At 38.1% G+C, this 20,025-nt stretch overlaps 1 protein-coding gene across 5 annotated transcripts in view; it reads left to right on the top strand.

Annotated features, from left to right (window-relative positions):
* LRIG3 (leucine rich repeats and immunoglobulin like domains 3) overlaps positions 1–20,025 on the top strand; it is a 46,229-nt gene that overhangs the window by 19,644 nt on the left and 6,560 nt on the right. For 4 of the 5 annotated variants that reach the window (XM_054444342.2, XM_063672850.1, XM_063672849.1 and 1 more), the window contains exons 4-14: positions 7,831–7,962; positions 8,489–8,632; positions 9,683–9,826; positions 10,173–10,316; positions 10,710–10,853; positions 11,751–11,831; positions 12,743–12,814; positions 15,037–15,108; positions 15,596–15,759; positions 17,840–18,160; positions 19,626–19,907. In XM_054444342.2, the coding sequence (XP_054300317.1) occupies positions 7,831–7,962; positions 8,489–8,632; positions 9,683–9,826; positions 10,173–10,316; positions 10,710–10,853; positions 11,751–11,831; positions 12,743–12,814; positions 15,037–15,108; positions 15,596–15,759; positions 17,840–18,160; positions 19,626–19,907 (1,700 nt within the window). Of the gene's footprint in view, positions 1–2,239; positions 2,347–7,830; positions 7,963–8,488; positions 8,633–9,682; positions 9,827–10,172; positions 10,317–10,709; positions 10,854–11,750; positions 11,832–12,742; positions 12,815–15,036; positions 15,109–15,595; positions 15,760–17,839; positions 18,161–19,625; positions 19,908–20,025 lie in introns of those variants that run through there. The other variant, XM_063672851.1, reaches the window with a different exon arrangement.

Below are 20,025 nucleotides of genomic sequence, written 5' to 3'. Positions count from 1 at the left end.
CCTGTAAAGATATTTTCAAACATGAAATGACAGCTTTTACACATGGTTTCTTGCAAAGCTAACAAAAGATAGACCCCAGGAAAATGAAGGAGCAAGCCAAGAAAGAGGAAGACTAGACAGCCAAGGTAATGGGACTCCCAGGAGGAGAGAGGTGAAAGAAACCCCCAAGAGGGAGGGTAGGTTCTACAAGAGGCTACAGTATTTACATGATGCAGTTGTATGACTTCTCTGCAGCAAATCTGGTCATTTGCAGTGTTTCTCATCCAGATCTAGAGTCACAACTCAGTAGAGCTGGAAGAGATCATTTCATTTCATTTCCCTCTGTTTACAGGTGAGAAAATTAAGGTTCACAAAAACATAGTAGATAAAGGCACAGAACCAGGAATAGAATCTAAATCTCCTCTCTGGGGAGCTGTAGTTTGAGTTACTGTGTCAGATCCTATCAGTAGGTTGATTAATATAGAGTATCACAGTTTTATGTTTATGCTTTCTGGCTGGCAGCAGTAATGGACATTTTGTTTTCTGATGTTCATATGTGTTTTGAACAATAGCTAAGATAAATCCTTATGGTGCAATCTACAGCTGCTCTTGAGTGTCTGGACTCTAGTTTGTTCACTCTGGGGTCTTGTACCCATTCATTTTATTCTGAATTCTGGGGAACCAAAGATAAATCAGAGGTTCTCTCTACTCACAAGTAAATCACAAGCCTAGTAGGGGAGACTCAAACGAGATAAATGGTCCGACGTGTGAAAATGACTGTGGAAGACCTCTGCCCCAAAAAAGAAAGTAAAAATTTTTAAGTTTACTAAATCAAAGAGTCCATTTTTATTGTACATAAATTACTTCAGAGTAAATATTTTTTCAATGTTTTCTTTATCCTGTTGTCTTCTAGGATTTGCTTTTCAAATTTCCATTTACGTAAAGGACTAGATTGAATTTATACTTGGAGATCAAAGAAGGGCTGTTTTGTATGTGGTGTCAATGGGGCTTTTGACTTATTTTTATTTTATTGATTTTTTGTTGTTGTGTTAAGAGACAGGGTCTTGCAATGTTGCTCAGGCTGGATTTGAACTCCTGGCCTTAAGTAATCCTCCCACCTCAGCCTTCCAAATAGCTGGAATTACTTGCATGCACCGTGGAGCTTGGCTCATATTTCTTTTTTCATTTTTAACATGTGTTATGACTGGTGCATGAATAAGACACTGATTATTGCAGGACCTCTATATTAAAATATTAATATGTGGCCATCTTTATTATGTTTGTGATCCAAAGGATAATTATGTTTTGTGTTGACCTGACTTTTTGCTGAAAGAACTGATTCTTTGCTTCTTACACCAACACTCGTTTGCTGGTTAGTGTCCTTAATTCTTCATCAAGAATCTGTCTCCCTACACAAGTTTCCTCAGTTGGCTTTATTCTTTGATGCCACAGTACCAATGGACCAGTCTAAACATGTGTTCTTTTAATGAAAGCTCTTAATTATCTTTTTAGAAAAATGATGAGCAGAGACAGTTTATTTTTTATCTGTATGAGAGGAGTTCTTTGCTTGCCAAATTTCTGTTAAAAGTTGCCTGATATTATGGGGTGTTAATTATTCCAGTCAAGATAGTTTTCAAGGAAGCTTTTCGGAGGGAGTGGGGGTTATTGTTGGAAATATAAGTGACCTTTAATGTGTTTGCAGAATGTAGTGTTTTCTTTAACAGTTTGTAATTCCTTTATAAATGGTGCTAAGCTGGTTGTTTGCAAGTTATATATAGAAATTAGTATTCCTTGGGGCCAGGCTTGATTGTACCAGTCAATACATTTAATCTGCTTGCTCGATGGTTGTTTGTATGGAATGACCACAGATTCAGCAATTTGTTAGTTGCAATCACTGAATTGGACTTAGGGGATGTGGTTAGAGTGATGCATTCTAAGAAAAGACGGTATTGCAAACATAAAAAATGGCTTCACATAAAATTTCAGCGCACACATCGTCTAAAAGGCAAATGCTGCATGCAGATACCTTCTCTAAATTGCCTAGATTGCATGTCCTTACACATCACAGCTGCAAGGTCTTAAGCTGCCTGTTATCCATGTACTAGGTAGGAGACAGCTAAAACTTTCGACAGATATACCTTATTCAACAGGAAGCTACACTTTTGTTGGTTTAGGAATTCCAGCGTGAGAAAACCTGATATTCTGGTTCCTCACTAACAAAGAATATTCCACTCTGTGGTTCTCCTTTCAGACCCTGGAATTAAACTAACACCATTTATATCCACTTAAGAGAGCATGAACGTTCTTTTGAGACACTTAGGCTTTCTGGAGATTACAGTGAATCAAGAAGTAGAACCAATCATCACAGTAAGTGGTCATATCACTAACCTCATAAGTTGTATTTTACTGTTGTTAATTTGGTCCAGATTTAGATTCAAGGCAGGTGTTAAGAGTATCCGAACAAACTAGCACAGTTCTTATATGTGAGAATAATGCACTTATCCATTTTCTTAGTGATTACAGATGCATTAAAATGCCAGTATTGGGCTGTTCTGGGCAGTAGCATCTCACACTTGAGCACAGGGGGACCCTAGTCTGCACTCTGCGTCTTAGAAAACCTCCCATATCAGAAGCACCAAATGCAATGGTAATGGATAGTGAATGAGAACTGCAGTAGAGCTGAACTGGGTCCCTATGGCCAGAGGCTGCAGAGCTGGAAGAGCTGCTGATCCTGTATGTCAGGGAAGGAGAAAAGCACAGTGTGTGCCCTGGAAACCAGAGGAAGTGTGGTGCTTTGCCCCCCAAGTGGGCATCAAGGTCGCCCGTCATCCTTCTGTCGTCTGTCCTGCATGGAGTTAGGAGCCTCTAATTGGTGCCCTTGCACCTGGTCATGCCCTCCTCCTCCCAGTCTTTCCACCCACAGTCATCAGAGTAGCCATTCTAAAATGTACATGTGATATTGTCACCCCACCATTTGACATCCTCTGGCCCCCTCCCCACAGTTGATCTTGAGATAAAGGTCAAATGCCTGATGTGGTTTCCAGGGCCCAACTTGACTGCTGTTATCTCCCAGCAGCCTCACTCTTGAGCCTCTTCTTTCTCCATTCTCCACCCGTGCACTCTGTACGCAGCCATCAGGTGTTCCTTCATTTCCTCTAAGGGAAGCTTTGCTCTGCTTTCACTTGCCCAAATCTTTGCCTCGGCTTAGAGCACTAGCCTCTACTGTCTGTTGCTGAGCTAACTCATCCCACAGAGTTCAGTGTGGCCGTTTCTTCCCTTCCTTTGGGAAGTTTTGCTGACCTCCAACATTCTAGAAGTCTGTCCACAGTACTTCCACTGCCCACTCTTCCTTTCCTGTCACTGCACTTACCACACTGTGGACAGCTCCCTGTTGCCTGCTATCCTCCCCACTAGACTTTAAGCTCTGTGAGGTCAAGGGGCATGTCCATCTTGCTCATGTAGAACTCCAGTGCTCTCAGAGTAAATATCATCAGATGAAAATGATAAGCCATGTTTGCCTCTACATTTTAAAGGTATTTGGCAAAGTTGGTTGAAAAGTGAAATTGGCAACAAAATGAAACCATTATCATTAGACCCGAGAAGCTGAGGCCAAAATACCTGGGACTCCTGTTTTTCCAGTGGCCTCTTAGAAGCCTGAGGGAACCATCTGGCGTTCCTGACCAACCCAAGTCCCCAGGTCTGTGTGTCCACAAGGGACTAATTATACTTCACTTCAGAAATTAGTTAACCGTGGAACTCCGTGTACTATCAACAAACATAGAAGACCAAAATATTCCTAGTCTCTAAGATGGATTTGTACGAGACTGAAACACCTTCCAGTATTTACAGTTTAGTTTGTGATTTTTGAACAATGGAAAGATGGTATTTCCACACTAAGTAATGGAAAAAGGTATTCAGAGTTTTGTTTTTGTTCAAGTGTTGCACATTTCCTGCCAAAAATATTAATTAACTACAGTGCTTTTTAATGTGTTGATCAAGTTTGGCATTTATTCCTATTTGGAGAAAAATTAAAGCTGGGGTTGAGTTGAATCTTTGTCTTCTAGAAGTGGATATTTTTGACCAACTCCATAAAATATGTTTTTTTTTTTTTGAGGATTTTAGATGATAAAAAAGATTTTTTAATCTAGCTTTTTTAAGGTACTTGTCTCTCGTTTTTAGCTCTCTTTATTATACAAAGCAAGTTTTTTATTTGTTTGTTTGTTTTGTGTTAAACTGTTATGGTGTATATCAGGTAGTTACTTGCCAGTTAGTCTGAGAGCTAATAAGAAACGAGTATTTGGATTTAATTCAGTTCCATTAGGACAGATTAAATTTTTGTGATACAAGGACTATTATTCTGGCAGTTGTAAGGGATTTTTGTGCTAGGAAGCAGTGCTGACAAAGACAGCACTGTGCACGCTCCATCTATAACTGAGCACTTTCACACTGCAATTTAGGAGGTGTGCAGTTCAGGAAATTGCTGGCTTTGGCTGGAGCATACTTTTACTGCAAGGAAAATTTTATTCGTCACTCAAGTAATTGGCAGTTTTAATACCTTGTTCATAATTACCTTATAAACAAACGAATATATAAACCAAAGATTGTATGGTCTGTTATCTAACTGGTAGCCTTATTTGACCAACATGATAGACACCTGTGGGCCTCCCTGCCTCCCCGCCCCCAACTAATTTGCTTTATTTATTGCACACATCCATAGCTGAGTGTTTTGTTTTTGTTGTTGTTAAATACAAGTGTAGCTATCTATACTTGCCTCAGACAGCCTGGGGACCAAAACCAGATGCAAAGTTTGAAGGGAGATAGGGCTAGGGATGGGGGAGGGGATAGAGAGAGGGGCACTCAGGCACTTCAGAGTGACTCCAGTGTTTGTAGGAGGACATCCTACTAATGCAAACATTTGGATTATGCATTTAAGAGAAAACTTTTGTCCCCTAAAGCAGTGTGGTTTTATTTAACCCACACACCCTGACCCTAAGGCCTTGTGGCTTGTCTCCTGGATGGAATCCATCTCCGGGACCTAGGAATTGACTAATTGTCTCACTTGCATTACCCTATACCTCACAGCTAGATCAAGGACTTTATACACAGGCAAATCCAGATGTGGGAAATGGTCAAAATCAGAGGTCGTGGCTGACTTGACTCTAAACAAAAGCCTGTAAGACTTTATGGGAATCTGAAGGGCTTGATATTCATTTGTGACTTGTACATGGGACTGCTGAATGGTCTCTTTTTTAAAACTTTACTATTATCATAAAGTTCAGCTCTTAAGATATACATTATCTATGCTGGTTACCTGACATTAGATTTTCTGATGACTTAGATTTTAAAGCTGGAAAAAGGCAATCCACCCACAGTCCTTAAAAATACTGTTCAGAAGAGTTTTAACAATATTTCGAGATGCTTTCTTAATTTGTTCTTTAAATTTAAAATGTATGCCTGTTTTCTCCCCTTATTATTCTCTTGTGAAGAAGGTGGCACCTGACAGAAAGTCGGCCATCTGACTCTGGTAGATAGTAAATACTTGCAAGCTCTGGGGCCTCCTCTCAGCCGCAAAGTGGGCAAGCACAGACTGGGAGGGCCTCTGTTCTGGGGCATTCTTAATGTTGGCATGATGATGGCTCAGTGAGCCAGGGTAGATTCCCAGATCAGTTTAAAACCAGAAGTTCAGCATTTTTGCAAGGTGGGAAGTAGCAGCCTTTTCAAGGGAGGTACATATCTGCATAAGAAATTAAATGCCAGAATATCTTTCATACTCTGTATTCTATGAAAGAAGCCTTAAGGGATTGCTTTAGGAACAATTGGGCTTATTCTTTGAGCTGGCTCGGGAATGCTTGAACTTGTTAGGTGAAAAGCCCTAGTTTTAAGATGTTTTGTAATGTCTGTACCAGAGAAATTTTATTATGATTAAAGGGCATAATATGTGAAAAGTGTTTAGCATACGGTTTGGCACTTAATCGATCTTCAATATTATTAGATTTTATACACATTCTAAGGGTGATATAGAGAGAGAATTCTGCTTCTAAGAATATCTCAGTATGGCAGAGAAGACCAGTGGTGTAAGTTCGACGTCAGCTTGCAGCACAAGATTTTGTGAAAATATGTAAGAGGTACACCTCACTTGGGAAGCTACTGCGATAGTGAGAGACTGAGGAGTTATAATAATGCAGAAGAGCTCAGAACACTATAGAAATCCAGTTTTAGGTACAAAAAATGCACAAGATATATTTTGTAAGTTTTCTTTTTAATTGAAGATTAACTGCAGACCGTGTACAAACACCAGTGTGTGACTTAAATAAGACACAGAATTCTGTTTAGAGCATTCAGATTGTTTCATTGTTTCTTGCGTTGTAAAGAGGAGACCTTTCTATGATTTGTAGGTATCCTTTCTAACTTGATGTTATTTTCTGCTGCCAAAAGATGGTCTAAAAAAGACCAAACTGCCTGATCTAATATGACAATTATGATGGCTTGCACATCCGTTTGATTGCTATTTTCTAACAAAATTGTCATTTAATGCTGCATTTTCTCTTGGGAGTTACTATATTGATTGATGACTTTTGAAGAACTTTGAAATGACCTCTTTTTTTTTTTTTTTTCTGTTTGTTTCTTTCCATTTGTTCAGTATAACACTCACCAATAGAACTTTACACAATGGTAGAAGCATTCTGTATGTGTGCCGTACCATTTGATAGCTACCAGGAGTGTATGGCTATTGAGCACTTGAAATGTGGCTACTGTGACTAAGTAGCTAAATTTTAGCATTTAATTTGAATTAATTTAAATTTAAAGAGCCTCTTGTGGCTAGTGGCTGCCATACTGGACGTCATGGTCTGATGTTTAAGACTTTTAATGTAAAACATGTTTGGATCTAATTATGCCAAGGCATTATTCAAACTGGAGTGCTCTTATGTAATACTTTTGTACTATTGAAAGGGCTGGAGCATATTCATTGGTATTGAAGACTATGGCAGTGCCTTGAAACTTGCTATTTCTTAAAGAAAAGGGGATCTCTCTAGCATAGTTCTAAAAAATCCCCAATCTGACGAGTATTTTAAATTCATTGGCACCTGTAATATGGGCACTTTTCAAGAGAAGAATTGGAAATAGATTAGGAATCAAGAAGAAGGAATAGGGAATTAACTCATGAGTGCCTGGTATGCCACCTTGGTGTTGGGCATTTCGTATACCATTTAATAAGGAGAAGGGAGCAGAGCTGTTAAAAAAAATAGCCAGGTGTGGTGGCTCACACCTGTAATCCTAGCACTTTGGGAGGCCGAGGCTGGAGGATTGCTTGAGGCCAGGAGTTGAGACCAGCCTAGACAACATAGTGAGACCCCCCCACTGTACCAAAAAATTAGCGAGATGAGGTGGCACTTACCTGTAACCCTAGCTACTTGGAAGCTGAGGTGGGAATATTCCTTGAGCCCAGGAGTTTGAGCTGCAGTGAGCTATGAGTGTGCCACTGCGCTGTAGCCTGTGTGACAGAGTGAGACCCTGTCTCTAAAAAATAACAATAAATAAAAATTTTTTAAAAAAAGAAAAATAGGATAAAAATCAAACCGCTGTCTTTAAGTGCATAGCATTTAGACAGCCACAGCTGCTAAACAGAACCCCAGATTTATATAGGAATGTTTTCCACATATTTGAATATTATGATTTATAATTTAATGAATAACTTAAAATGGCCATGATATTGCTCTTTAACTTTTAAAAGTACTGTTTAGATTAGTCAGTTCCATATTTCTGAAGAACCAGTCAGGAATAGAAAATATTTTTCTTCTTTCAGATTGTTGTACCGTTAACCTTGTTAACTGTGGTTTCTTTTAATTCTAGGGCTGGAAACAGGATTGTTGAAATGCTACCTGAACATCTGAAAGAGTTTCAGTCCCTTGAAACTTTGGACCTTAGCAGCAACAATATTTCAGAGCTCAAAACTGCATTTCCAGCCCTACAGCTCAAATATCTGTAAGTGAAGTTTTCTTTAGCAAAAACTTTCACCTGTAATGAAAATATTACAATGAAAAAATAAGATATAACAAACTTTGTCTACTTTACTACTGATGGATTGAAAGTATAGTTTATTGACTTGAAATTTGCTGTAAGCTCGAACGACCACAATCTTCAGTTTATTCTTACACTTTTAGATTACAAAAAATTACATATTTTTTATTAGAAAACCTAGATGGTGTGAAAAGTGCTCATTTTTAAAAAAACAATCAAAATCAGACCATTGCTTTGTTTTATTAATAAATGAATGTCATAAAAAGTGGATATTTATAAAAAAAATTTTGCATCCATCACATATTTTAATCACTCTTTTCCCAGCAATATGTGTGAATCTTAACATCTGTCCTTGAGGACCTAAAAAGTAGTTATTTTAAGTTTCCATTGACAGTTAGGTTCTCTGGAGACTCCTTCTAATACAGAGATGGCCTGCACTTTAACTTGCAAATAAATCAGAAGGAGAAGCTCATCTTTAAACTTTCAACAGGTATCTCAACAGCAACCGAGTCACATCAATGGAACCTGGGTATTTTGACAATTTGGCCAACACACTCCTTGTGTTAAAGCTGAACAGGAACCGAATCTCAGCTATCCCACCCAAGATGTTTAAACTGCCCCAACTGCAACACCTGTAAGTAAAATGTCCTCTTAGATACTGTTTCTCACCTCCTCCAAACCCTTGGTGTCTTTTCCTTAAAATCTACAATGTGGCAAAAAGGAGTTTAGGAACAAGGATGTAGCTGCCTTTCCTTTGAGAGTTGGAGCTGTAGAATCTCCAAATTTGAAAGAGCCTTAAACATCATCTCGTCATCTTGTGCCAGCTGCTGCTTGACAAGACACGTTAGATTGTTACTGAAAGAGTGAACAGTGTAATTGTTGAACAACGCTGGTACAAAAGTGCCATTGTGGCACTGAAAAAATCCGAGGTCTCAACAGCTGTGATTTATGAGAATAATACCGGCAACTCCAGGAGGCTCTGATAGCTTAAGTGGCTGTAAAGATCTGTCTCGTTAATAATGGTAGAGCAATTGTTAATAATGGTAGAGCGATCTGTGAACAGACTCCTGCAATAGGGCAACTTTGGCTACACATGACAAACACTTGGGGAGCTTTTAAAAATCTCACTGCCCAGGCCACACCTTAGACCAATTATATTAGGACCTCTAAGGGTAAGATCCAGGCTTCAGAAATTTTTAAAACTCCCAGGTTGCGTCCAGTGTGCAACCAAGGCTGAGAACTACTGCCTTAAAGAGAAAGCAGTAAACCTAAAAAGAAGGGTGAAAGATAGTTACCAACTTGTAAACAGATTGTACAGGATAAACTTGAGGCCCAGCTCCTTGATAGACCTCATGTTTTAGTGTACTTAATAATCTCCTTCTGGATTGTTTAAAAACAAATCTTAATTTGTTTGTGTCTATACTGAGTGGACAAGACTTTAGAAATTAAAGTGCAGTCTAGTTTCAGTATTTTATTATTCCAAAAACACATGACACATTTCAGTAGGAAATTCACTGCCTGCTTAACAAATTGAAATTCTTTGCAATAAAAATGTTTAGAAACTGAAAACACTCTATGTAATTGAACACTGACTGGTTGAACTGTATTGTAGTGATGATACATTTTATTACTACCTCCAGAATTTAATTGTCATATAAGCTAACTCTTGTAATACTCAATGCAGCGAATTGAACCGAAACAAGATTAAAAATGTAGATGGACTCACATTCCAAGGGCTTGGTGCTCTGAAGTCTCTGAAAATGCAAAGAAATGGAGTAACGAAACTTATGGATGGAGCTTTTTGGGGGCTGAGCAACATGGAAATTTTGTAAGTGTGGGTTATCACAGTTCCTACTGAGGTAGTATGATCATAGAATGCTCAGTGTACATTCAGTAGGTCTTATGTGAAATCCTATGTTAACATCTCATCATCCACAATCTTATTTATAATTCAGTATTCAGTTTTGAGTCAGGTAATGTGATCAATAATTTATAAGTACCTAAATTTAGTATAGTATAGACTATGTAGTATTTTTTTGCTGATGTCTTCATATAACAAAAGCTAAACATCTAATAACAATAGGAATATGTAATAGGTTGTAATCATATGTCCCCTTTGAAGAGACTAGATAATGAAGTTTTGATCCCGCTTTTGATTCTTACTGTAAATGTAGGCAGCTGGACCATAACAACCTAACAGAGATTACCAAAGGCTGGCTTTACGGCTTGCTGATGCTGCAGGAACTTCATCTCAGCCAAAATGCCATCAACAGGATCAGCCCTGATGCCTGGGAGTTCTGCCAGAAGCTCAGTGAGCTGTGAGTTGCCTTTTATTCTCCTCAGGTTTGAGAGCAGGGATCATGCCAGGGCATGAGCTTCTTACCGCTGATCTGTGAAATTTTCATAACAAAGTTTCCAAGGTGACAGCTTTTTTCACATGCAACCTAGTCTTATTTTTGTTGTGATAAGTTGAAGCCAATTCTACTGTTGCAGTTCTATGGCACGTTGGCAAAAGCAATGATGGTTATTTTCAAGTAAAGAGAATGTATTTTTTTAATCACTGATATTAGAAGTATTTACTTGGGTATTATTAAGGCAGAATTTAAAAATAAGGATTAGCGTAGCTCATAACAGTACCTGTCTTTTGGAAAACGAATCATTGTGTTGAATTGAAAAATAAAAGCTATTGTTTTTCTCTTTTTTCTTTACAGGGACCTAACTTTCAATCACTTATCAAGGTTAGATGATTCAAGCTTCCTTGGCCTAAGCTTACTAAATACACTGCACATTGGGAACAACAGAGTCAGCTACATTGCTGATTGTGCCTTCCGGGGGCTTTCCAGTTTAAAGACTTTGTAAGTTACACGTTTTGCTGTCAGTACACGAACCTAATTGGTTCCTAAATGTGCCCACTTTTCTCCTAGCAGATTTCCTTTGTTGTCAAGGAAATGCATACAGCCTCAGAAGTAGTGTCTTAATCTTTCCCAGATCAGTTTGATTAAAATGGATCCATTTCATCCATATGTGTTTCGTAAAGGGATTCAAAAGGACAGTGATCAGTTTGTTTTGGTGATTACAGTGAACCTTCTCAGGATCTCCAGGAAATTGGTAACTGCTTAAGAGGGAAACAATTTTAAGTCTACTAAGTTTTCTTTGTAAAATACAGGTTAAAAATTACTTAGAGCAAAAAGGTCTACAAAGGGCAAGGAAGATACTGTTTATCATTCCAGTTATATCCTCAACCTGATCTCTGTCCTAAGAGAAAGAAAAGGGAGTTGAATTAATTAACCTTTGAAAAATTTCTCAAATGGTAATTTAAGGTTGTGCAATGGGCTTTTGATTTTTGCTCTGTCAGAAACTTTTGCTCTGTTCGCTATTTGAAGCATTACATAATTGAAAGACATACTGTATGCTTTGGCGAACTTCTGCATGTGTGGTTGGAACAGTGGTTTTAAAGTTTAATGTATTTTTCAGACTGTTTGGATCATTCAGAATGTAGTCATTTTGATAGAGGAATTAATAGGGCCAGTGTCAGTTTTTTCTGATTTTAGGGAAAAACTTAAAACGTTGTTGAGGGAGTCAGGCAGGGTGTAAGAAGTAAGTTGGAGAAAAAGAGTTTTCTATTATTTTGAAAGAGGTGGAGATAATGTGGGGAATTATGAGAAATTTTTTACAAATGATATGCCACCTGGGTGGTGATATTAGGCTTTCTGAGCTTATCACTCTAAAGGGACTGCTTCTTTTAAAATTAGGGATCTGAAGAACAATGAAATTTCCTGGACTATTGAAGACATGAATGGTGCTTTCTCTGGGCTTGACAAACTGAGGCGGCTGTGAGTATGAATTGCCTCATAATTTAGCTCACTCTTTGATTTAAAAATTTTGTCTTCACTGAAGTCAGCTATACAAGTTGACATCATGAAGAGATGAGAAATCGGTGCTTAATCTGGTTACCACCCTTGATCCTCTCCCCAAATGCCTGCTGTTGCATGAGATGTATATTATTAACTTTTTCTTCCTTAGTTGAAAGTGTTTTATTCAGCACTTTAGTGTGTGTAATTTACTTTAATATCCTCATAATAATTTTCATCTATGTTGAGGGCTTAGACTTTTGGAATTATCATTGCGTAAAAGTTAGTGCATGCAAATTTCCACATTTTGAAATCCTCAATTTTGTGCTGTCCTCGTAGGAATTTTTTTAATGAAGTAATTTAGTAGCCACTGATAATGCTGTGGTAGGTTACAAGCAAAACAGGATGAAAACATCTTACAATTAGCCATAAAATGGTCTTGCAGATGGTCAAATTACATGTTTTAAGCCAGCAGTATTCAAATTCAGCTCCCTATAGTCCCAAACTCCTGTGGATGGAAGGTATCCACAGAGAAGGAGAGGAAGGAGAAAACGTTCACTATTATCTGCTTTGTTAGTGTTCTGAGACACTTTACTTGAAATAAAGTCTCTACCTATTCCTAAAAGGACTCTGAAAAACAATGATTTAACTTAATCAGCAGAGTGACTTTTGAATACCTATTTTTGTTGGGCTCTTTGTTTGAATGCTTTGAAAACCATGTTCAACTACATTATTGAAATAGATGACATGGACACATTTTTACAGGATATATTGTTTAGTTGAAGAAAATGAGGAATTGCTCACACATAATTTAAAAAGCAGTTCTGTTTATGAGAGTTCCACCCCAAAATGGCTTTTTAAATTAAGTGTTCCAATGTAATTTTTTTCCCCAGGATACTCCAAGGAAATCGGATCCGATCTATTACTAAAAAAGCCTTCACTGGTTTGGATGCATTGGAGCATCTGTGAGTAGCTAGAATTTAGTTACCCTAAAGAGAATCTCTAAGATGGCTTTTACTTATGTGTCATGAAAGATAAAACAAACTGGAATGTAATTTTGTTGGCTCCTTCCGGTTCCATAAAATATATTTAAACATCTCCCTATCTTTCTGTCTTTTTCTCTGTCTACCTACTTACCTACCTACCTGTATAGAAGTATACAGGTATATGCTTTCCTTTGTATTTAAGGACAAAAGCTGTATCTCGTTAATGGGTTTTTAATTGTTTTTCTCAAACAGTGATTATTTAATTAAAAAAACCAACAAACTACTAGATGTAGTTCATCCACTATATGTCAGGCATTGTACCACATATTCGCATATATTCTCATTTAATTCTTAATCAGAATACAATTCAATAGCTATTATTATCTTTATTGTTAAGCGGAGTTTCTAAGAGTTTATTGACTCCACTGGACAGTTAAAGGAGATGACTTGGCTTTTAAAGAACAGAGACAATGTTCCACAATCCTTAAGAGTGACATAGGAGAGTTTTAGCACTACTTTGAGAATTGTTGGTCTCTTATTGTTGTTTAATTATGAAACATACAACCCCCCCTTACCATTGTTCTCTTTTTTGTTGTTTTCTTTTGTTTCTTCTTGACCCATCAGTTAGTAGCTGTCAGAAGCAGGACGCAACCCAGAGCTGCCCCGACTTTCACAGTGTCCCTGCATCACACTAGCTCTTGCCTGTACAATCTCTGCCGCTACTCCCAGTAACTCCTAGTAACTCCTGGCACACATTTCTGAAATGTCATTTAGGGGCTCAGGAATTTTCAGCCACTAAGAAAGGAAAGCTAGCTAACATTGATAGGAATCAAAACTTGCATGTTTTAACTAAGGGAACCAACCAGCTGCTTATGACCGTGGGTGTATGTTTTACGCTTGTACAGTAAAAGTACAAAGTAATGTATAATATCTACTCTGACTGTTAAGGAATGCTTATAGCCAGAAGTTTTAATATGTATTAACCAGGACAAAAGAAGTTTCCATTTAAAATACATACTGGGTTCTCCTATGTGTGCTGTGTATTGAGAGTGAAGATTTAGCTGTTATCTGTAAACCACTGTGTTGTCACCTTCTGACTGCACCAGTTCGTCTGAGGGAGACTTGGATCGTGAGCCGTCCTGACAGTGAGTGTGGCAGTTCAAATCATAGTAGAATGATTCTGCAAAGCTGAGTTTTGGAAGGGCAGACCAACATTGCAGTATTTATTGAAACCAATTATTTTGAAAAGAAAACTAGCCAAAAGGGTTTGTCATTTGGCCCATTCCATTTCTGGGAAAGTGGAATTAGTGGATCAGTGGAGTATTAATCTCTGCTTCAGTTTTCTTAAATCTTCCTTGATTGCCCCAGCCTCTTCGTCTAGCCATGTCTGGTCCCTTCTTTCTTTGTCTTCTCTTCCCCTTATCTCACTCAGTATTCCCTTTGTATACTCTGACCCCTGTAAAGAAAAACAGAGTGGTAATCATTGTGGTGAATACTTTAATGCAGAGTGCTTATAAGTCTCTGTATAAAGAGAATTAACCCAGAATGTGTGCTCATTTTATGAATTTCCTGCCTGAAGTATTTGTTCTAACAAGTATATCTTGTCTGAACATCTTACTGCATTTATGTTAGTGAGCTGTGGGTGACAGAATTAGGTTAATGGTTAAAAGCACAGGTTTTGGAATTGAAAATAATTGTTTCAACCCTTCCCTTCCCTTCCCCTTTCGTGCTGAGCTAAGTAGTAATGCCATCATATTTTGGGTTGTAAGAATGCAGTAACACATGTAAATCACTTAGCTGAGTGCATATCTTCAAAAATACTGTGTAAATGTTTTATAAAAGCATAATTATGAGAAATTTTATTTGTATATTTAGAAGTTTCTAATAGTTGCTAATTTGAATAAAGAGTAATAGAATGAAATAATAGAACAGCATGGGCCCTAATGAGTCAAATAATCTTTAAGTGATGACAGAAAGTGAATCTTTTTCACTAAAACAAAACCTATCTGTGATACAAATGCCCTGAGTCTTCAGCACAAGCTTTGCAGTAGATTCTTCTGGGGTTGCCCCAGTCATGTATTTTAACACATAGAGGGAGTATTTGTTTGGCAGATGGGGTGGACAATGTGGGCCCAAACTTTGTCCAAAAGCACGAAATGATGGTAGTTTGCTCTGATGCATTTGATTTGGTGATTTTTCAGAGACCTGAGTGACAACGCAATCATGTCTTTACAAGGCAATGCATTTTCACAAATGAAGAAACTGCAACAATTGTAAGCTTTTCTTTTCCTTCTAGGAGTCTGAAAGTATAGAGGGGAAAACTGTCATATGGTGTGTCACCCTAGATTATGTATCTATAAAAAGTGCCTGGCACATTCTTAACATACTTAATTTTTATACTAGGCAACAGAAAAGGAGTTTATTTGTTCTTTTTGTTGAAATGAGTTTTTCTTTCTATTTTAAATTCGCAACTTTGTGGGACCAAATATAGTACAGTCACCCAATATAGTAGTAATTTTTTCAGTTGTAAGGAACTTTTGATAAATCAACACTTCTGTCTCAGTAGGACAGTAAGAACAACAGAAAATCATGCTAGATACATTTCTTGTATTTTAAAATGGACTGTAAGGATACTTATTCCATGGGATGTGTGTATTCAGTTTCCAAATTCATTGCTTTGTTAATATTTACTTGGGTTTAGTTTACTTGTAGAAATCTGCATTTCATACAGAACAAATTGAATGTAATTACTCTCCTCAGGCATTTAAATACATCAAGCCTTTTGTGCGATTGCCAACTAAAATGGCTCCCACAGTGGGTGGCGGAAAACAACTTTCAGAGCTTTGTAAATGCCAGTTGTGCCCATCCTCAGCTGCTAAAAGGAAGAAGCATTTTTGCTGTTAGCCCAGATGGCTTTGTGTGTGGTGAGTATAAGTATTGCCCTTGCCTTTTATTTATTCTTCTTTTTTCCCCCTCCCATTTATCCAAATAATGGTTTTGAATAGATTTATGATCTCTTTATAAAGCTTTCATTTCTGCTGAGGTAGAGGAAAATGGGTCTGTAGTTTGCTGATTATTTTAATTTCACAGATGGGAAAGAGAGTTTTCTAAAGTTGCTTCATCTTTGTTTTGGCATCAGGATGGTGTGGTGGAAAGAGAATGAAATTGGATCTTGGGAGAATGGAAGGATAATCCCAGCCCTTCTACTTAACTTAAATTCCCTAAACGTTAGTCTCTGCATCCATGAAATGGGGACTCTCCTTTCTTCTCTTCCCAACTCTGAGGCTTGTTGGGAGGTTTACATGAAAGAGAAAATTATTAATGATTTATGGGGTGCTAAAAAATTAACTATTGGCAGGTAAAACATTTACAAGTAATAGGAAATGTGATTTTATTATAAATAATTTTAAGGTCCATTGTTTCAGCATCCAAGAATCTCAGCATTAGAAATCTAGTTACCTGAACTTTACATAGCTAGTTAGTAGCAGATCTGGATTTAAAAGAAAAGTTTTCATCTCTGTTGCAACTTTCTATCTATTACATGATGCTGCTATTTACTATTAGCTGCCATGGAGACCTCTGTAAAAATAAATATGTTTTATAAAACAGTAAATCAGAATTTGCTTTTATTTAAGCATGGGTGTTAAAATATTAAGAACCTTCTTTTGCCTTGGCATTTAAAAATTTACTTAAAACTGCTTTGTCCACGATATATATTTTTAGGTTGCAGCATTAAGCAGTGCCAGTAGTTTCTGGAAATAAAACCTCTGATGTAGCTTTTGGAACTGAATAAGCTTTTGGCATTCATCTGTAAGGGCCTGAACTTCTCCTTTCCCATGGTCCTTATTTCATAGTTTTTTAGTCCCAAGATCTGATCCCCGTATTACGTTGAAACACATGTATAGTATCCATAGTTCTTTTCACTTCCTTGTGAATCTGAACATCGATTTATTAGATGAGAATTTCAGAATAATACAGAAAAGAAACCACCTAGATTACAATTAGATGAGAATTTCAGAATAATACAGAAAAGAAACCACCTAGATTACAATTAGATGAGAATTTCAGAATAATACAGAAAAGAAACCACCTCGATTACAATATGCAGACATTGAAAAATAGCAGCACTGGAGTTATCAAAGCATCCCCCATAACCCATTCAATACACACAAAAAGTTGTTTTTTCAAATAGTAGTAGCACCCAAATGGTACACTTTGGTAGATCTCAGATGTTTCCTTCTGGGTTTAGATCATCTCTGAGAAACTGAAGTTCAAAAAGGTAACTTTTCCAAAAAGTAACAGAGAGCTAAAAATAACTGTTTAGAATGAAAGAGTTGCTTAGCTCTAATTATAATGTAGCTTTGACAGGGTAGCACAGCAGCATGATTGGCCTCTCAAAGCTCCAGGCCGAAGCCAGTGTCTTACAGTTTGTTTTACAGATGCTTTTTGTTTTGCTCTCAGCTGTTTTTTTTTTTTTTTTTTTTGCCTCTACCTAAATTACTGTTTTTTAATAGTGGTTCTGTTTTGGTAAATGGAGTGTTAATGGCTGTCTTTGTTGATTAATCATGATTGATGTTTGATTTCTTAATTTTGCTGCTCCTTATCTGGGGAGAACATGGGAACAATTGCAGTTGCTGATAGTAGTAGCATTCAAAAATGATCCCTGAGCCTGGAAGTTTTTAGACTGCTTTCTTCTTCTACTTATAGAAAGCATAAGGGATCAGGAATAAAGTGTGGGTTTTCTGATAGCTCCAAAATAACAGTCTTTTCTCAGGTAATAGTGATTGATAAATAGATCTCCATCTGTATTCGAGATAAATGAGTTACTTTATAAACACTCCCAGTGTATCATTTCAACACGGGGACTGCTAGTCTATCTGGAAAACATACACAAAGGGTAAAACCTAAGCCGCTGTTTTTGCATTTCTTGGTGTTCAAATTTCAGTAGTATTTGGACTCTTGAGCTTTAACATTGTTTTGTCTCCTCCTCTCCATTTTGAACAGATGATTTTCCCAAACCCCAGATCACGGTTCAGCCAGAAACACAGTCGGCAATAAAAGGTTCCAATTTGAGTTTCATCTGCTCAGCTGCCAGCAGCAGTGATTCCCCAATGACTTTTGCTTGGAAAAAAGACAATGAGCTACTGCATGATGCCGAAATGGAAAATTATGCACACCTCCGGGCCCAAGGTGGCGAGGTGATGGAGTATACCACCATCCTTCGGCTGCGCGAGGTGGAATTTGCCAGTGAGGGGAAATATCAGTGTGTCATCTCCAATCACTTTGGTTCATCCTACTCTGTCAAAGCCAAGCTTACAGTAAATAGTATGTGATCTGACTTTTCCTTTAGCATTTAAAGATACCTTTTAGAAATAGAAAGCACCTGTTTTTCTCTCTTAATCTTAAACCCTGTCTTTTCTTCTCACAGTTCCCCACCTGACTCTTCCTTTCCCTACCTTTCATTCCACAAAATTAAGATTCTTGGTTATTTGTATCTAAACCTGCAATTATGTTGAAGACGACACCGTACTCAGTGTGGTGAGTAACACAGAGATGAACCAGACATGTTTTGCTCTTTTTTTTTCTTTTTCTTTGAGACGGAATCTTGCACTGTCACCCAGGCTGGATGACATCCTGGTTGCAATCTCGGCTCACTGCAACCTTCACCTCCCAGATTCAAGCAATTCTCCTGCCTCAGCCTCCTGAGTAGCTGGGATTACAGCCGTGTGCCACCATGCCCGGCCAATTTTTTTGTATTTTTAGTAGAGACGGAGTTTCACTATGTTGGTCAGGCTGGTCTCGAATGCCTGACCTTGTGATCTGCCCACCTCAGCCTCACAAAGTGCTGGCTGGGATTACAGGTGTGAGCCACCATGCCCAGCCATGTTTTCCTCTTTGAGAGTTTACAGTGTGGTATACTGATCTGGAAGGCTGCAAAGCATCATGCTGGATGCGCACTGCCTTTAATTCAGAGATCTGTGTGATCCTGCCACTCCCGCGTGATTTTCAGCAGGTTACTTCATGTCTCTGCCTCCAGTTCCACATCTTTCAATTAGGGATAATAAGACCTGCCCCCTAGAGGCATTATGCTTATTTAGTGAAATAATATGTGTAAAGGATGTAGCAAAATGGCTACAAGGTAGTGCTCAGTAAATGCACTGTTAGCCACTGTTAAAGCAAACAAGAAGTCTATTCTTGTTTGCTTTGTGTGGTAGGTATATAGTTTTACAGTAGGATCCTTGCCAGTTTATCATTTAACTGTCTGTATCTGCCATGGTAGAAGATTTTGAATACGATTCTTTAATGCATTCACTCAGCAAATGATGGCTGTGGCCTGGCACATAGAACAGTTTTGAGTTTAAATTGTAGGGCAAAACATACATCTTAAAAGTCACAGAATGTTAGAGCTACCAGGAGAGACTTTAAAAAAAATAGATGAAGGGAGTGGTCAGGGTACAAAGAGATTAATTGATATGCCCAAAATCTCACAGTTCATTATTGAGGAAACTAAAAAGTGGCAGAAAATAGCAGGAAGACCTTCATTCTGAGAATCAGATGACCTCTGTTTTATCCTGACTTCATTGTTTCTGTATCTGTAACCTTGAGCAAGCCTTTTAATCTTTCTATCTCAACTTTAATTTCCTTGACTTGAAATTGGAATTAACTGGTGCCCAATCTATGTCAGGGACAATCTGTAAGTATCAAACAAACAAAAAAATAATAAAAAGGAATGCAAGTGAACCTGTAAGACTCCATTGTGCTGATGCCTATATTGTTTCTCTGATTTCAGTGCTTCCCTCATTCACCAAGACCCCTATGGACCTCACCATCCGAGCTGGGGCCATGGCACGCTTGGAGTGTGCTGCTGTGGGGCACCCAGCCCCCCAGATAGCCTGGCAGAAGGATGGGGGCACAGACTTCCCAGCTGCACGGGAGAGACGCATGCATGTGATGCCCGAGGATGACGTGTTCTTTATTGTGGATGTGAAGATAGAGGACATTGGGGTATACAGCTGCACAGCTCAGAACAGTGCAGGAAGTATTTCTGCAAATGCAACTCTGACTGTCCTAGGTGGGTGAATTTGTTAAGATTCTGTAGTATAAATCAGTCTTGAAGATACTAGCTCATCCAAGGTCCCTAAGTACCAGAAGTTGTGAGAGTAAGAGATGAAGATGTATGGGGCGTTGCC

Source organism: Pongo pygmaeus, chromosome 10, assembly GCF_028885625.2.
Source record: "Pongo pygmaeus isolate AG05252 chromosome 10, NHGRI_mPonPyg2-v2.0_pri, whole genome shotgun sequence".
Lineage (NCBI taxonomy): Eukaryota > Metazoa > Chordata > Mammalia > Primates > Hominidae > Pongo > Pongo pygmaeus.
This window is presented reverse-complemented; position numbering and strand designations above follow the sequence as displayed.